Source organism: Populus alba, chromosome 13 (assembly GCF_005239225.2).
Source record: "Populus alba chromosome 13, ASM523922v2, whole genome shotgun sequence".
Classification (NCBI taxonomy): Eukaryota; Viridiplantae; Streptophyta; class Magnoliopsida; order Malpighiales; family Salicaceae; genus Populus; species Populus alba.
Genome location: NC_133296.1, coordinates 8,700,579 through 8,719,298, shown reverse-complemented (window position 1 = coordinate 8,719,298; position 18,720 = coordinate 8,700,579). Strand labels below are relative to the sequence as shown.

General features: G+C 32.6%; 2 protein-coding genes across 2 annotated transcripts; one reads left to right on the top strand and one right to left on the bottom strand.

Moving 5' to 3' along the window:
• Positions 1-817: 817 nt before the first annotated feature.
• LOC118040623 (receptor-like protein CLAVATA2) lies at positions 818-3,396 on the bottom strand. The gene has a single exon (XM_035047595.2). The coding sequence runs from the start codon at positions 3,151-3,153 to the stop codon at positions 976-978; it is 2,178 nt and encodes a 725-aa protein (XP_034903486.1). The 5' UTR covers positions 3,154-3,396; the 3' UTR covers positions 818-975.
• Positions 3,397-6,812: 3,416 nt separating this feature from the next.
• Positions 6,813-10,426, top strand: LOC118040625 (CBS domain-containing protein CBSX6). Its single transcript, XM_035047597.2, has 2 exons — positions 6,813-7,512; positions 9,169-10,426. The coding sequence occupies exons 1-2, from the start codon at positions 7,169-7,171 to the stop codon at positions 10,106-10,108; spliced, it is 1,284 nt and encodes a 427-aa protein (XP_034903488.1). The 5' UTR covers positions 6,813-7,168; the 3' UTR covers positions 10,109-10,426.
• Positions 10,427-18,720: the final 8,294 nt, after the last annotated feature.

The following is an 18,720-nucleotide window of genomic DNA, read 5'->3' as shown; positions in this document are numbered from 1 at the left end:
TAAAAATTAAAAAAATAAGAACTGAAGTTGAAATGCTAATAACATAGAGGGTAAAGCTGTATTTTTTAAGAAAGAAAAAAAGAAAAAAAAAATTCTACTAGCAACAAACTAAACCATAAACACCAAACTAAATCACAAACACCAATAGTCGCGACTCTAAGAAAAAGAAGATGTGACGACACTTGTAACAATACAATAAAAGGGTATATTTTTAATGTCAAATACACCACGCATGCTTATCAAAGTACATAGACGCCTAACACATGTTATACATGTGCTTGTCTTTTGTTTTTTAGCCAAATATAACATTGCACCTTAGCTGACTTAATAACAACAAAAAAAATCTATTGTAAAATAACTAAAAAGCTCATTAATTCAAGTTTTAAATTTTTTGATTGTAGAGATATTTTGGATCATTTCATTATTTTAATTGTTTATTATTTTTTATATTTATACAAATATCAAATTACTCCTTAATTAACATTATAATAACAAAAAAAAAAACATTATAAAAAATATAAATATACCCTTTAAGGCCAAGTTTAATTTTTTTTGCTTTATATTGTATTTTAATTGTTTTATTATTTTAATTATTTTACTATGCAGTTAATATGGAAAAAAAAATTATTTACTCTCGTTAAATTTAATAATAACAAACGAATCTAGTTAAAATACTTTAATATCCTTAGTTGTTAAACCAGTGTTAAGTTTTCTGGATGGAAGGAGAAAACCACCATTACATTGTCCCAATGAACAGTGTAAATAAGAGTGAAGCTACAGTGATTTTCCAGTTGTGATTCTCCAATGAGATGTCACATTTGTAACTCACCTGACCTGACCAACCTTTATTATCAACTTCAGTAAACAGGCAGGAAAACAACCATTGACGTAGGTAACATCTCATATCAGTGAACAGGTAGATGATAGATAACTAAGAATACACGAGAGGTTTCCCTAACGTAAGCTGACAGGATTTTAAACTTTTGTCTGAAGAAGATAACTTCTTGCTCGAGTGGAACAAAATAGAGTGACAACACAAAAATAAAAACTAACAAAGGCACTTATGCAAAAGATCCAAACAGAAATTGGACCTTCAGTTTCTTCAAATGACTTCCCAGGCACAGCTGGCAGGCTACCTGAGTCGCACTTTACTCTAGGGGACTCCACACACAAATCTGGATTTCCAGCAAATGCTCCAGGAAACCTTCCATACCCCTCTCTCTGGGGAACAAATCCAGACAAACTGTTATATGAGAAGTTCAAGAGTACGAGTTCTTTAAGCCTGGAAATATTTCCTGGTATTTGACCCGATAAAGAGTTATGTGACAAGTCCAATGCCCTTAAACTTTGCATCTTCTCTAGACTGGGAACCTGACCGTCAAGAAAATTGTATGACAAGTTCAAATACTCCAAACCTTGTAGTCCAAATAAGCCATGTGGAATCTCCCCGTGTAGCAAATTATCAGATAGATCAATTCCAGCAGTTGAAGATAGATGGTAATTGAAGCTCAATTCACTGTTATCAACAACCAACACAGATATTTTGATCTCAATATTTCGAATTGCAAGAAATGGCTCTGCAGGCAATCGTCTAACATCTCCATTATTGAACTCCAAGCTAATGTTGAAGTTGCCATCGGGTACGAAGCCAGAGAATTTATTGCCTGAAAAATCTATCATTTGGATCTCTTCAAATGTGAACAGCCAACTGGGTAAACTTCCACTGAATTTGTTTCGAGCCAAGGAGAGATACCTGAGGTTTGACCATTTGGTTATTGCATCATTCAAATTTCCCGAGAGATTGTTGGAGCTGAAATCTACTATCTCAAGTGATTTGCAGCCAGCCAAAGTTAGTGGAATCTCCCCAGAAATCCCATTGTTGCTTATATCCAATACTTTCAGGCTATCCAGCGCATCAAGTTCTGGTTGAATTTGACCAGAGAGATTGTTGTTATTGAGAACTAGTGCAAGTAGCTGAAAACACCCAACAATATTTAAAGGAATTGAACCCGACAATGAGTTGCGTGAAAGATCTATCACTTGGAGATACGTCAAATTTCCAATCCTAGCAGGGATTTCCCCAGTAAGAAGATTGTGAGAAAGAAACAATGCCTGTAGACTTTTCAGCTCGGTGATCTTCAAAGGGATACCACCAGAGAAACAATTGTGGGACAAGTCAAGAAGAACAAGGCCTGATTTCTCTGTTGTCTCTGCAATCTTGGTTGGAAGTGGACCAGATATATCATTGAAACTCAAATCCAATGCAAGAAGCTTCTCAGAGAAAACAAGTCTCGGAGATATTGCATAATTCAAGTGATTAAATGATAAATTCAGATGCGTCAATTCTTCTAGGGAAGCAATGCATGTAGGAATACCACCCACAATAGAATTCCTAGCTAAATTCAAAACACCGAGAGATCGAATGGAAGCAGAAAAACAAGGCAAAGTACCTGAAAGCGAATTAGAGCTGAGATTGAGAAAAACCAGAGGCTGAAAAAAGTCATGAAGATCACCCGACAGGTAATTATTTCCAAGATCCAAATATTTCAATGACTTGCAGTAAAACAAGCTTTCAGGTATTGTCCCATGAAAAGAATTGAAACCCAAGTCAAGTTTTTCCAAATTGGACGAGAAATTACCAACCCACCAAGGAACAACACCTCCCAAATCATGGTTCCCATTTAAAGTAAGTTCCTTCAATTGTCTAAGCCTCATAAGTGAGTCAGGCAAAACACCACCAAATCTATTGTGACTAAGATCAAGGGTTTTGAGATTTTGCAACCTACCAAAGCACAATGGGATTTGGCCCGTAAAACCATTTTCAGACAAAACCAGGGTTTCAAGAAACAAAAGATTGCACAAATTGGGGTGAATATAACCAGACAGATTCACGTTTCTCAAGTTGATAGAAATGACCTGGCCGGTGTGATTTTGGCAGACCAGACCTGTCCAGTTAGTGCAGTTAGAACCAAACCAGGTTGACAAGCCATGAACTGGGTCCTGAATCCAAGACCGGAACAGTAAAAGGGAGGCTTTGTCTTCTGGGTTAAGATCAACAGAGGCAGATTGGCATGATGCACACAACAACTGTACCAGTACAAAGAACAAGAGTGGCAGTAATTGCAGCAAACAAGGGTGAACAAAATTCGACATAGCACAGGAAGGGAGAAAAAGTGAAACCCTATGTGCTTCTGTAGAGCTAGAGATGGAGAAAATTATAGTAGCAAACCAAATTCAAACATTCAAAGAAGAAGAAACTGAGCCCATAATATTACAACCAGATATAGTACGTAAAGATACCGAGAGAGAGACTCAGTAAATAGTGGATTGCTTCTTGGAGGAACGCAGACTGCCACACACAGTCTCGTATTTTTTTCTCACTTTACTCTTCCTTCACAAAATGTGCGCCTTTAAAGTACTTTCTGATACATAATATATTATTAATTGGCAAATTTCCTCCCCAAGTACCTTAAAACTTATATATGTTTCAATTTAGTCATCAAACTTTATTGTTATTCAATTTGATCTTTAAAAGTTATATTTTCATTGTTAACAAAATAAACTAGAAGAGATCAACCTAAAAACCTAGTCCACACCTCATGCGGTAAGCACGAGCGTTTCTAATTTTCTGCATAGCCTTATTTGTGGGTGAAATCTTATTTATTATAACACTAATCTTTTTCATGGGCTCAACATTAAAACCCTAACACAATCATTTTTCATGGAATCAAGATTAAACCCACATGATCTTTTTCATGAGTTCAAGATCACAACCTAATCACTCAAGTTAATAAAAATTCACCACTAAAAATGACACTTATAATGTAAACATATCTTTGACTTAAAAAAAGAATAAAATAAAATATTCACAGAGAAAGAGTAAATTATAAGTTAAAAAGCTCAAGTCTTTAGTAAAAAATTAATCTAACTCTTCTTTTTAAAGTGAAGGAATAATGCAATCAAAGCAAAATGAAAGGAATAATTAAGATTATAACTTAGAAATAATGCAATCATCTTTTGAAGGAATGATCTATTTACGGGAAGGTGCATTAACTAGCTATTTTTAGCAGCAAAAAGGTCACACTTATATTTAAGACAACCCAAATGTAATAATAAAGAAGACAAGATCATCTTCGCACAAAACATCTATTAACATATCAATTTTATATAATTTACAACATCAAAGCATCATTTCACTTTAATATCATATAAACATAGAAAATTAACATCAAATACAAATGAACAAATACGAGTTCCAAGAGCATTCTTATACATACTAGTTATAATACTCTTCTTTTTGGCATCAATTAAGTTACTAATAATGTAAATAAGAGTTAAAACGAGTTTATAATACAAATTTTAGATTCCACTAGTTTGTAAACACATAATTCTAAAATTTACATGACACATGGTAGAAATAAATTACAAGAAAAAAAACTTCTCCATTGCCCCTAGAGCAACTCAATCTTTATACCAAGTTGATTATGTAGGATCCTCTTTTTCCTTATAATCCAAGGCCATATAATCCTAATTAACCCCTAGAGAGCTACCAACACTTTTTTTAAAGGCTGTAATTTTCATCTATTTTTTTTTATGTTATATATGTATAGAAAGATATGTATGTTAGCTTTTTAATGCTATTAGAATCACTTCATTTCAACTTCTATAACTTAAGTTCCGCATAAAATATCAATTAAAGAACAAATTTGTCAATATTCAACATAGGTTGGAGCATGGTTTAAATTTATCTCTAATTTACTTCTTTCCACATCTCACATCCAAAAATGCCTTCAAAACATAAACCAAAGATTATCAAGACATTTTATATATAAAACATGAACAAAACACCAGGTAAATATGAGTAAAACTATCGAATAATATGGTTGCATCAATTATCATATCCCATGTCACGTATTAGTCGAGTTAACTTAATTTTTTTTTTCTTTAACATTTTTTAATTGATTTTTTTTCTATTTTTCCATTCTTTATTTAGTTTACTTATAAGAGTTGGCATCCCTTATTTTTTCTTTAACCTTATAATCAGGTTGCGAATTTGACATGCTAACTCGAGTTAAGTCTTTTTGTCCTTTTTTAAATTGATTAATTTTTGTTTAGATTGTCCTTTAGCATTTGATTTGATGGTAATTGAGCTTCTTATTTTTTGTTTTTAATTTTCCTCTTTATAAGGTGATAAGATTTTTGCAAGGTTTGAACAATCAAATTTGAATTTTAGCGTGATGTTACATGTTGTTCAAATTTACGCTATCTAGTGTAACTCTCAATTCAATTATTGGATTGAGGGGAAATTTTACCAAGTGTTTCCAGACTTATTTTTCTACATGAGTTTAATATTTTAGGTCAATTAAAGTTCTAGAAAGTCTTGCGATATCAATCAACAAATACAATATGGATTTTGTTATTTATTGTCTTTTGACTTGTGGCCTTTTAAATTTGGAGCAGAATCTTTTCTTAATAATGCAAGGATATCCAACACCTAATTTTAGGAGATTTCGTAGTTCTACAAAAGTCTTTAATAAGCAACAACATAGTTTTCAAGTGTGACAATCATTCTTGTAAATGTTTCAAAATTCTCTTCTTATAAGGATTTCTTATTTATCCTATATACATAAGAAAAAAGGAGGATGATGTTATTTAATGGCAAAATATTTTGGAAGCTTCCATATTCTACAAGGAAACTAAGGGGCATGAACTATTACCAAGATTTCCATATTTATTTAGAAGAGCTAAAGTTGGTTTTGTAGTTTTATACTATCAAGCATAATTTTCAATTTAGCAGTCCGATCGAGCTGAAATTTTATTAGATGTTTCTGGAGGTCTTTTTTATATATATATATAAAATTAAAATTTTAGGTCAATCGAACATTAGGAAGGACTTGAAATAACATTTAGAAGCAACTGTGTGAAATTTGTATTAGTTTTCTAATTAATTTAGGACTCTTTTTTAATCTATTTTATTTATAACTTTTTTATTATTCTTCTAGAATTATTTAAGATATTTTTTTTACCTATTATAAATAGAGTTATTTGGGTTCTACTTAGGTTTGCCTTGCAACCATAAATTATAAATAATAATAATTATTTTGCTTGGAGCAACATGTTTTTTTTGTTTTGTTTAAACAAAGAACAATCAAACTTATAAAAGTATAATTAACTTTGTGATGTTTTTTCTTATATTTCTCTTTCGTGATTTGCTAATCATTGGTCGAAAGTTCATTCTAATAGTGCTGCTTTCTTGGTTTAGATAATTATTTTTACACTTTTTTTTTTATCAAACTTGATTCTTTGGTTTTTCAGGATTTATTTTTCTTACGTATAGGTTACATAACCACATAATCACGAGATTTGTATCATAACATTATTCTATATTTATTTATTTTTTACTCTGTTATCAAATGAGATCTTTGAGATATTTTAATAATATTTAAATGATATCTTTTTATAATATTAACAAGTATCTATTTTTTTTTCATTAGTTATTGTTATTTGTTTTTCATTTTTTTTTATCGATGACTTTATTTTTATAATAATATTATTAAATTAATTAATTTTATTGAATTTATTTAAATTAATAACTTGAATTTGATTGAACTTATTTAAATAAATAACTATTTTTTTTTGTCATCACTTGTATATTTGTTTTCACGCTAGGAAGAATTTAAAATTTAACGTAGGGTGGACAACCCATCCAAAATTATTGGTGCAACCAAAATATTAGCAGTGTAAATGCAAAAGTGAAAACCGTGGCTGCATTATTTGCAGTGAATACATGTCCAAATCCAATCAAACAAGCAACACTTGATTTATTTTATTTATTCAATCTCATCCACAACTGTGTCTCTCCTCCCTGTCTATAAGCTGACCAATTTTCACGCCCTCTCTCCTCTCAGTGATCCACGAAAGATACAATAGAGCCTGAGTTTGATGGGCCTCAACCTTCTTCTTCTTCTTCTCCATCAATGGCCATATCTTTCTTCATCTCTGCACCTATAAACAACATTGTTCATCCTCTGCTTCTTCTGATTCTCCGCAAATTACCCATTACAGCTTTTCACCTTCTCCTCATTCTCCTCCATTCCCTCTTATAGCCCCTTCACTCTTCTTACCGCTATTTTTCTCTGCTTTTAGAAAACGAAAAAGAATTTGATCAATGGCATCTGTGTTTCTTTATCATGTGGTGGGAGATCTGACGGTGGGGAAGCCAGAGATGGTGGAATTCTACGAGACAGAGACGGTAGAATCTGCGATTCGGGCGATTGGAGAGTCGACAGAGTGTGGGATTCCAGTTTGGAAGAGGAAATCTCATCTGAGCATGATTGAGACCAGTGAAATGAGACAACAAAGGTTTGTTGGTATCCTTAATTCTCTTGATATTGTAGCTTTTTTGGCTTCAACTGAGTGCTTGGAGGACCAGGATAAGGCCATCAAGACTTCGGTCTCACAGGTTGTTGTTCCCAATGCTTCGCTTCTCAAACAGGTTGATCCCGCTACAAGGTTAGTAGCTTTTAATCTAATTTCTTTTAACACTACTCAGTATTATTATATTCTCATGGATTTGTGGTATATGAGATTCTGTATCTCAATTTCTTGGATTTGTTATTCAGCTCTATTTATGGTTCTCTTGAATGTTTTCAAATAGCTCTTGATGGTAATCATAATGGAGGAAATTTGAACTTCACTACAAAAAATGTGTTCCCGAGGAACCAAAGTATGTGCAATTTCATTGGGAATTTGCCTTAATCCCATGGGATGTACTGCATTTCTCTATCATTTTCTTTATCTCAATGCCCCAGAGTGTTGACATGGGATTCAATAGAAGGTTTGTTCTCATGGACCAAGTTATTAAATATGGTCGTTGGTTAGCTGGTCACACCTTTCCCTTTGTAATCTGTCATCGAACCAATTTCTCACAATTGGGCATTACATAATGCACTTGACAGGCTGACGTTTCTGTAAAGGGGACGGGCTGCTAGACCAATTGGTCACTGGATGAATAATCTAGTTACTAAAATTGTTTGTTATATTAGTGATTCAAGAGCTAGGTAATCACTCGGGACTGGCTGGTTATCAGTTGGTGAGAGAGGTGATGCAAAACAAAAGTAGAAAAGAAAGATTAAGTTCAAAACCCATTCTCTATCTCAAAGGCCATGAGGAAATCGACCTCAATAATCAAAACTATAATTTTCAAATCTCAATTCTTTCATTATATGGCTGCTCAAAATATAGAATATGTGTGAATAGGCACCCCAAAGGTCCTAATCATCAAGAGAATAAAAGTTTGATTAACATAAAAATTCCTAATAATAACAAAGTGCAAAAAAGTATAAATCAACCTAAATAAAAAGTTCTCTAAAATATATAAACCTCTAAAATAAAACAATGCCTTGTTAATGGATGGTGTGATCCAAATACCTCTTTCCTTGGCTGTGTCAAGTGAGGGTGTAGAGAAGGAGGAAAAGGTGAGATTGGTGGGGATTTTCAAGTTGAGGAAGAAGGATGTAGGAACATTGACTTAATCTTGTATGTATTAAGAATTGTAGTTTTGTAATATTATTAAATGGTGGAGAAAATTGGTTTCTTCATTCTTGGTTGTCACTTGCAATAATGGGAGGATGAAAGAAATGGGAAGAAATGAGTAATTTTTTTAATGCAAAAATTGAAAGTGTTTCTAAAAAATTTAGAATTTGATCTTCTTAGGTATAATTTTTTTTTTTTCCTTTTAAGATAGATTTGGTGCTCACATAATCTTTTCCCATATAAAAATAATCTTCATATTTGTACATGTTCTATCTGAAACCAACTTTGAGTTGTTTTTGTTGTCTGTCTCTCTGTCTTTGTGTGCGTGTGTGTGTGTTAATCTGTATCTAGAGACAAACATATATCAGTGCCAGAGTGCATTACTTATTGACAATTGCTTTTCCCTTCAGTCATCTTGTAAACTAATGTTTTTTTTTTTTTGAGAAATCTTAAGGGATTTTTCATTTTGTTCTTCCTCTCTAATGTTATCTATGTACTAGAGAATAGAGTTTATATAGTGTGAGATTGTTAAATAATGTCATGTGATCTGATATGGCACAAATTACAGCAATTTATGATGCATTCCTGAGAAATATACAATATCAGGAAATGACTTTTTGGTGCTTGTGGTAGATTGATAGATGCATTGGAAATGATGAAGCAAGGTGTAAGGCGCCTTCTTGTTCCAAAAAGCATGGTATGGAAAGGTATGAGCAAGCGATTCTCTTTTCTCTACAATGGTAAGTGGCTCAAGAATGCTGATGCATCCAACAACAGCAGCAATAATAACCTCACCATAAACACCAACCGTCCTTCCTCATCTTCTGGCACTTCCAACCACAACAAATTTTGCTGTCTCTCTAGAGAAGATGTCATCCGTTTTCTCATTGGATGCCTTGGTGCTCTAGCTCCACTACCTCTTTCATCCATTTCCTCCCTTGGAATCATTAACCCAAACTACACGTCAGTAGAAGCCTCTCTCCCTGCTTTTGAAGCTACGAGAAAGCTACCTGGAGATCCCAGTGAAGTAGCTGTTGTGGAGCCCATTCCAGACGGCCAGTGTAAGATCATAGGGGAAATATCAGCCTCCAGATTGTGGAAATGTGATTACCTGGCTGCAGCATGGGCTTTAGCCAATCTCTCTGCTGGGCAGTTTGTAATGGGGGTTGAGGATAATGAAGCAGCAAGATCGCTCCTGGATTTTGCAGTCAATTCAGCAGTTGGTGATGAGAGTACAGCTAATGGGATTGGTTCTACGAGGCTGAGGAAATTTAGTAGTAGGAGCATTGGGTTCAATCCAGGTAGCTCAATCAGAATGGGCAGGAGCATGTATAGGGGTCGAAGTGCACCCCTGACATGTAAAATTACAAGCTCGTTGGCCGCGGTGATGGCTCAGATGCTGTCTCACAGGGCAACCCATGTATGGGTGATTGAGGATGATAGTGATGACATTTTAGTTGGGGTGGTTGGTTACGCTGACATCTTAGCTGCAGTAACGAAACAACCTGCATCTGTTACTCTTACTCCTGTGAATCGACCCGAGGGGGCTTTCACAACTGAATTTCAAAATTGATTTATTCCTAAAGAAATTATTATTTGTATTATATATACACACACGTGTGTGTGTGAAGACATCGCAATTCAACAGTGATATAAGCTTGTGGGAATTTATAGGTTTCTTGATGAGTTGTGCAATAATGTTGTAAAATCTAGCCTGAACAACGATAGACTACAAGTGTTTTGCAATTTTAAGTGTAACTAGCATGGTTTTAAATCATGGGTTTGGTCGCAGATGCTGTATCAATGTAGAGGCTCGTCTTGTATATCGATCACTAAATATTTAAGAATCTTTATAAACTAAATTTTATAATTAATGTAAAAAGATTGATTATATATATGTTGTGTTTGGAGAGACTAGCGCACTTCATAGAGGAGAGTGTTGTTGCAGGAAGATGGCAACCAGTTCAAGTTGGGAGAAAGGGTCTGGAAATCTCTCGTTTATTTTTCACTGACGACATGATATACTAATTTGCCGATCGAGGCATGCTCAGTTCAGATGCAGGAGATTCTTAAATGCCTTTATTTGTCTTGTACGTGAAGCCTCTAGTAAAAAAGGGAGCATTCTTAAGACGATCTAACATTGTTGATCACCGTCTTGCTAGAAGTATTAGTAATCAGAGTGGTTTTTCAAAGACTGAGGATCTTGGGCACTGCGTTGGGGTGCCTCTTCTTCACCTAAGAGTTGATCATAAGCACACGTATGGGATACATTGGAGATAGAGTCCAGAAAAGGTTAGCCACCTTTCCCTTGCTGGGAGCACTGTTCCGCTGTGCCAGTCAATAGTGGCTGCTACCCCTATCTTTTCTTTCCCATTCAGACCACCAAATTGCCAATCCACGTCTGCGAGAAGTGGATCAGTTGTGCAGGAATTTTATTCGGGGCATACACTCATTTTTTTATCCCCAATTTCTCGATATTTAATTCAATTCTTATTGTAATATATATATATAAAAAGTTTAGGGAATACATTGAAAATAAAAAAAGGAAAAGTGGAGCAAGAAGAGTAGGGATAAAAAAAGGGAGGTTGTGCAAAAGAGAAATAAATTGTGAAACTAAAAAATTATTGAAAGAGATCTTATATATTAAGAAGACGAAATCTAATTAATTAGGAATCCATGGCTAAGGTGTGATCAATTTAGTTTTTTTTTTAAATTTATTTTACAAAGGATCCTAGACAATATAAATAAAAGATTTTTACAAAAAAAAATATAAAAAAATAAAAAAATTCTTGCAAAGAAAAACCCATGTTAACAACAAAAGGAGACAATGGAACAACAAAAACACAAAAAAACTAGCCTCCCAAAGTTGTAGGAAGACTTCCAGACCTTTAATCTCTCATCTCTAATGAAGGTGGTTGACACCGCCCATACTAGCAGGAAGAGAAAACAGTTGTGCACATAGCATAAATATCCATGTGCCCCTACCTTGATGGCGTGTGAAACGAAGCTTATAGTACACATGCCGACTTTTTTGTTTTTCCAGGCACTGCTTCTCCTCTTTCCAGCCTCTCCGGTCTAGTTCCAACCAACTCCAATAACTCATAAATGTAAATTTAAATCCTAATATATAATTTATTTATATTTAGAATAATTTGTGATTTATTTATCAAATTTCAAATCGCAAACATATGTTAATGTTGGTGTTGTTTTGTAATAACCCACAAAATTCACTAGATTTATGATATATTGCTTATTCGTAATAAGCAAGAGATGAGATTTTTTTTTATCACATTCCATTGATGCATTGCATGAAACCATTTATCATTTCATTAATCAAATATTATTAAGTGATTCAATACGTCACACATACATATAATATATGATAGTAATACAAAAGGAAGGATACATATCTATTGCATTCATAACATTAAGTGTTCATACACCATAATTTACAACCACAACTTCGAATGTCGATATCATAAAGTTTTTACAAAATGCAAGTCGTCTATTCATACTACTACATAGTTTATTGCAAAATATTTATTAAGAAATTGCTAAGTTCCATGGTCATGAGATGTCCCTATTACTCAAAGGAAGTGTATAAACATTTCTTATTATATAATTGGACAATAGATATATAATTGTAATTGTGTTAACATTTAAATAGGTATATTCTCATTAATAACTTCCTAGTGAGTCTATCCTTAATATTTTACTTAACATCTTCATATGACCTTATGCCATGCTATTTTATTTGATATATATTCAACATTAGTTGATGATATGTATTATGATCTAGGAATCCTTGTGTGTCTAGGATCCTTTAATGTATAACTATTATTTCCTAATTGTTGTCAATTTGTATATGGTTCTTTAAGCATTAATTCCAACTGTAACTGACACATTAATTCTCGGCTATCCAACATGGATACCGTTAACTAAAGCTAATCTTATCATTTATTTCTGGTTATCCAACATGGATACCATTAGCCAAATCTAATCTTATCATTCATTCGAAGTTATTCAATGTGGATACCATTAGTTGACGCTAATCTCATAATTCATTCTTGATTATCCAATATGGATTCATTCATTTCTAGTTATCTATAGATACTATTAGCCAAAGCTAATCTCATTATTCATTCCTGATTATCCAACATGGATATCATTAGTCAAAGCTAATCTTATTCATTACAATCATGAATAATTTAAACAATTGAATTTGGGTAGCAACATTATGTAATAATACTTTGAAAATTTAATAAAATCAAATAAATATGGGAATCACCTACCTATTCCTTGTTTAGTATGTCCTCGCTCGGTCAAAGATCCAATTCTAGTTGCATCTCCGACACACGATGACCAGTACTTAATATATTTTTATCTAGGCATCGTTAAAGATCATTTTCATACACATGTACGCACATACATTCATACAAAAATCTCTTGTGTTCGTGCATTTGCATAGTAATAATGTTATAATAAGACATTTATTCTCAACTTTATTGAAGGTCATCTATGAAAATTACATCATTATGACACTAAAAATCATCAATAAAAACTACGTTATTTTAACATTGAAATAATCAACGAAAACTGAGTTACTCTAACACTAAAAATCATCAACAAAAACTAAGTTCTGACACTGAAAATCATCAATGAAAACTAAGTCATTCTGACACTGAAAATTATTAATGAAAACTTAGTCACTTTGACACTGAAATTCATTAAAGAGAACTAAGTCACTTTGACATTTCTTTTCCTAAGTACATGTATAAAGTCAATACAAAGTTTTCTTCCTAAAGATTATACCTCAACCTAATTATGGACATAAACCACAAAACAATTCACCTCTAAGAGTTTATGAAGCAAGGATAACATGTAATGTCTCAATTCTATTATAATCTCACCCAATCATCAAATATTGTTAAAGAGGATCTATTAATCACTATTATTTTCATGAAGGTCTTTCTTTTCTATTTTCTTCTAAGATGCTCGAAGCCTATGTCACTTCCCTACCAAGCATACTTTGTGTTCTTCATATGATATTATCAAATTCTCATCTATTATAACATGGCATAAGGTGTTCTACACATTCCAATTTACAAAGTTCTATTAAACATGTTCGAGAATCATATTCATTTAATAATCTCATCAAATTCATCACAATATTGTCAAGTAGTATACAATTAAATTCAAATATGCATATTTTTCAAGGATTCTCTTATTTAAGCTTTCATGGGACTGAAACATGGGGCATTGACATCAAGTGTTCATTTCATCATTCTCAATCATATCATTCTAAATCATAAAACACAAGCTAATAACTATTTTCACATTATACATGAGTTTAATTTCTACCATTTAGTTTGTTTCTCTAAGGATGTTCATCACACAAGGAACTTTCTTCATTGTTTTTCCTCTTGACCGAAACACAACATTTTTCTCCCTTCTAGTTTACTCATGTAAATTATCATTTCCATTACAAACATGTTTATGTTATCATGCATTAATCATATATCAATCTTCTAAGTTCTTAATCAAACAAGTTCTACAACTCATGATGCAAAATAAGGGTATTAGCATTTGTTAAAATTCTGTTTTAGCCTAAGCATTTTATCCTAAGTGTTTGTCAATGACACAACTAACACATTATATCATCCTATTCCATCCTTCTTTCACCTTTTTAACAGGGGTTGATTTTAGCTAGGGTTTATTCTTCAATATGGATCATTTTTTTTTGTTATACAATATGAAATCATACTCTTCTCATTTCAATTTTCAATCTTTTCATTTATTTTTTCGCAATTAAGGGTGCAAGAACTGTAGGTCACCTCACTTCGGGTTTCCTTCTCATTTTGCCTCACAATCTCAAAACAACAAATATGAGAGTAGGGTTACCCTTACCACATGATTTATAACAGGATTTGGGGGATGTTATAGTGGTTTTCTTCTCTTCCTCTTGGTTTTCTCCCACTTCTTCCCTACTGTGCCAACTAGCCCTCTATCCCCTTCCTCTCTTCAATGTTGTCGGTTTCTTTTTACTCTTCATCTCTCCTCTCACTCAAGTATTCAAGAAAGGTGACATGCAAGGGTGGTTTGGATGAAAATTTTACAAGAAAAAGGATTGTTTCTAGGGTTGTCCTGCCGGGTTATGAGGCGAGGAAAATTTACCTCTTTCCTCTCAATGCATTTTTACCTCATCTTAAATGAGGGTATGTTATATTTGGGTGTTGGATACTCTTATCCTAGTATCTTTTAGGTTATTCTTTGACCGGTTCCCTCATGTCTCCTCCCAGTATTGACCGATTCAATTCTTTTTTTTTTAAATAGGATTTTACATGTTTTGAATAAATTTATGATGTATTCATGATTTTCTTTTCATGTTCAATTATACTTCTTTATTTTAATTAAACTGGTTGAAATATTTGTGGTTATTTATGGTGGTCATGCTTGGTGAAATAATTAATTTATGATGGGTAAATATAAATAAGGAAACAATTCAAAACTATAATTATTTCAAATCTCACCTTATAAGCTGAAAAGTGAGGATCGGGCTTCGTTATTAAACCTATATCTCAAATCATTATCTTACGAATTTTTACCTCTAAATAAATACAAGTATTTAGTTTAGGTGAAATATTAACATGTCTGCATTATAGGTAGTTTTATCGTAAAATCAAACAACAATGCAACTTATCTTAGGTAAGACACTTTAGGGTGATTGTTATCTTCATTTTAGCATAACTAGTCTCTTACTAAAAAATCTTTGTAGACCAACTAAGATTTCAAGTAACCATAAAACTAGGTGGCGACTGATTTTCTTATTTTTACCACTTTTCATATGATCAGATCATTGAGATGTTCCCCGTGATAACATGATGACTCCATTAGAGATTTTAGGGCTAAGCTTTGTTTGTTTAATTTTTAAAATAATATGCTTGATGTGCTTTATACATGTTTCGTGCTTGTTTGCCTACACTAAATAATGTGTGTTTATTATTTGTTATTGCATGATTTATTTCTTTGTTTGTATTTTTGCTTATATGATTCTTACTTGCTTGCATCTTATGCATAAGTCTTTTTATATCTTTATGGAATGGATATGGATTAATGCATACATACATTATATGACACGATTACACCCCAAACTAGCACTCATGAAATCTCATTATTGTCAAAAGTCTACATGGTCATGATTAGTAGCCGATGAGATTTTCCCTGGTCTATACTCTTTGTATCTTATAGGCCTCAACCCAACCTTTTAAGGTTTGATTACCCCGACAACAAGGGACCATTTTGAAACCAATATGCCAACCTACATTTGCATGTAATGAATAGAACCTTCCCTTAGGATTTCTCCCTATAATGTCATTGGGTAAGCGTGATGTGCATGAGATTTCAAGACAATCAAAATAAAAAACATATACTCGAGAATAGTTCCAATGGGAGCCTAAAAAGAATCCTTTGAACAAGCAAATCAATTCAGAATGGATGATGATTTAGCAAGCCACAAAATGCTTGGCAAAGGAAGCTAATGAGTATAGCATTTTTAACTTTGTGGATAAGGTTATTAAAACTTTATTTGCTTGGATTTATTTTTAATGTATCTTGAGATTATATTATATTTTTAATTAAGCCATATCTTTGGTCTAATTGTTTTTTTTTTTAAATCAATATATTTTTATTGAAAGTAATATTTGGCATAAATCCACTGGTCAAATTCTAAAATATATCATGCAAATACTAAGGGGTAATATTTCTTTGAACCCTGAAATCTTGCTTTCTAATCTAGATAAATCTTAGAAGATAAAGTCCAACCCCAAAATCTTGCTTAAAAATAAAATCTTGCATACAACAACCCCAAAATAGATCTAAATGATTTAATGACATAAATAATGATGAATATAGCATATTCAAATCATGATCCCTCTATTTAGTCTCTAAGTTTCTAAACAAGGCAAAGATTTATAAACATTAGTATATTTAAATTTGAGATTAAAAAAATACTATTTTTGATATATCTTTCATAAATAAAAATATTATTGTCCCCTTTTGAGACTTCTATATTTTTTTTTGGATAATAATCAAGATAAGGATCACCTCCCATACTAGGGGTATATATTGAAAGTTTATGAATGAGACTTCTATATTTTTTTTGGAAGAAATCCTCCATGTTGTTACCTATTTTTTACCTTAGAAAAATCAAGAAAAAAATAAAAAAAAATAGAAAAAGAAAATCCAAAATACAAGAGGATACACATGAAGAAAGCCTATAAGATTTTTCAAGTTGGTGGTGAAGGATCAAAATAACAAGTGGAAAAGTTGAATGATCAGAATGTACAAGATTGACAAACTTGATGACCCAATTTTGATCGATAAAAGACCCATTCAGTGAAAATATTTTTATTTGGGGTAAAGAAACATAAATTTGAATGAGTAAAGACTCAGTGAGGATTTGGGAAGGCTTAATCAATTTTATTGAGGACTTGATTGCAAGGAAAATCAGTTTTTAGAGTCAATTCGGGTGTTAATTGGAATAAATTAAAGTTTGAGGGACTGAAATTGGACTTTGAAAAGTCTAATTGATCAAATCAAGGGCTTAATTAAGAAAAATATTAAAGTTTGATAGCGAGTTAGGGGTTTGATTGAAGAAATTTAAAACCAAGGATCAAATCGTAAAAGGCACGAGATTTTAAAGGCTGAAATTGAATAAATCAAGGGCCAAATTGAAAAACAATTTAAAGCTAGATGGTCAATTCATGGTCTAAATACACAAATTAAAAAACAAGGATAAAGATGTAAATATCACCAAACTCTAGGGCTGATGATTAAGTTTGACAACGGTAAAATTACATGAAATTAAGAGTTTGAAAGGCAATTACAAGTGCAATTAAACGCAATTGAAAGAACTGAAACTAAAATAAAATCTATGAGATCCTAAATTAAAAACCCTAATTTCTAGAGATTTAACCTAGGCGATGCACCATTTACCCACTGTTCATCTACTTCATAAACAATTTTGGATGATTGGGTTGATGTCTTCCAAGAGCTCGTTGTGAAGTTTTAGACCTTCAAATGGCATGAGAATTTTTACAAATGAAGAAAGAACATCCCCTCTACAACCCCATTTCCATGAAATTGGACCTTTATATCCCAATTCTTCCATATAAGTCTACATCTTGTCTTTGATAAGCCATCACTACAATTTTAAATTATCGGCTGATCAAGTTGACATCTTTTGATACAGAGGTAAAATTACATGGAATTAAAAGTTTGAAAAATAATTACAAGTGCAATTAAACGCAATTGGAAGAACTGAGACTAAAATAAAATATATGAGATCCTAAATTAAAAACCCTAATCTCTAGGGATTTAACTTAGGCGATGCGCCATTTACCCACTGTTCATCTACTTCATAAACAATTTTGGATGATTGGGTTGATATCTTCCAAGAGCTCGTTGTGAAGTTTTAGAGCTTCAAATGGCATGAGAGTTTTTACATATGAAAAAAAAACATCCCCTCTACAACCCCATTTCCATGAAATTGGACCTTTATATCCCAATTCTTCCATATAAGTCTACATCTTGTCTTTGATAAGCCATCACTACAATTTTAAATTATCGGTTGATCAAGTTGACATCTTTGGATAAATGAATGTGAAGCTACATAACTCTAAATTAAGAAAGCTTGGATCAAAACAAAAGGTATACACCTCCTCTAACAACTTTAGGTGGTTTTTAATGACATTTACATTAGAGTTGCTCTAGCGAAGCCTTGAAAGTGGTCAACCAAGTTAGGCTAAACAATGATACCTATTTTTCAAAACCCACCTATTTTTTTTTTTTTTTTTTTTTGATGTTTTCACACTTAAAGCTTCTCAAAGGGTTCTTATCAATGTCTTTAAAACCTCCCTTTCGAGATCAAAAGGCTAGAAATAACTCCTTACCCTCCAAGTATAGCAAAACTACCAAGTACCCCTAAAACCAAAACCACCATTGCAAAACCAGTTTGGTTTAAGAGCTTCTAGCACTTTTATCCAGAATTCTTTTATTTTGATCAAAAGGCCGACCTTTGATAAATCTTTGAGGGAATCCATCAAAACAATTAGAAAAAAAAACCCTATAAATACCCTTAGAAATTAAAGAAAAAAGGGGGAAAAAACAAAGAGAAAAAACATGAGT

Bases quoted from the DNA above. Each gene is read 5' to 3' on its own strand.
- LOC118040623 (XM_035047595.2), bottom strand. From the start codon at position 3,153: ATGTCGAATTTTGTTCACCCTTGTTTGCTGCAATTACTGCCACTCTTG.
- LOC118040625 (XM_035047597.2), top strand. From the start codon at position 7,169: ATGGCATCTGTGTTTCTTTATCATGTGGTGGGAGATCTGACGGTGGGG. The intron at 7,513-9,168 runs GTTAGTAGCTTT...TGCTTGTGGTAG, and splicing joins CAGGTTGATCCCGCTACAAG to ATTGATAGATGCATTGGAAA.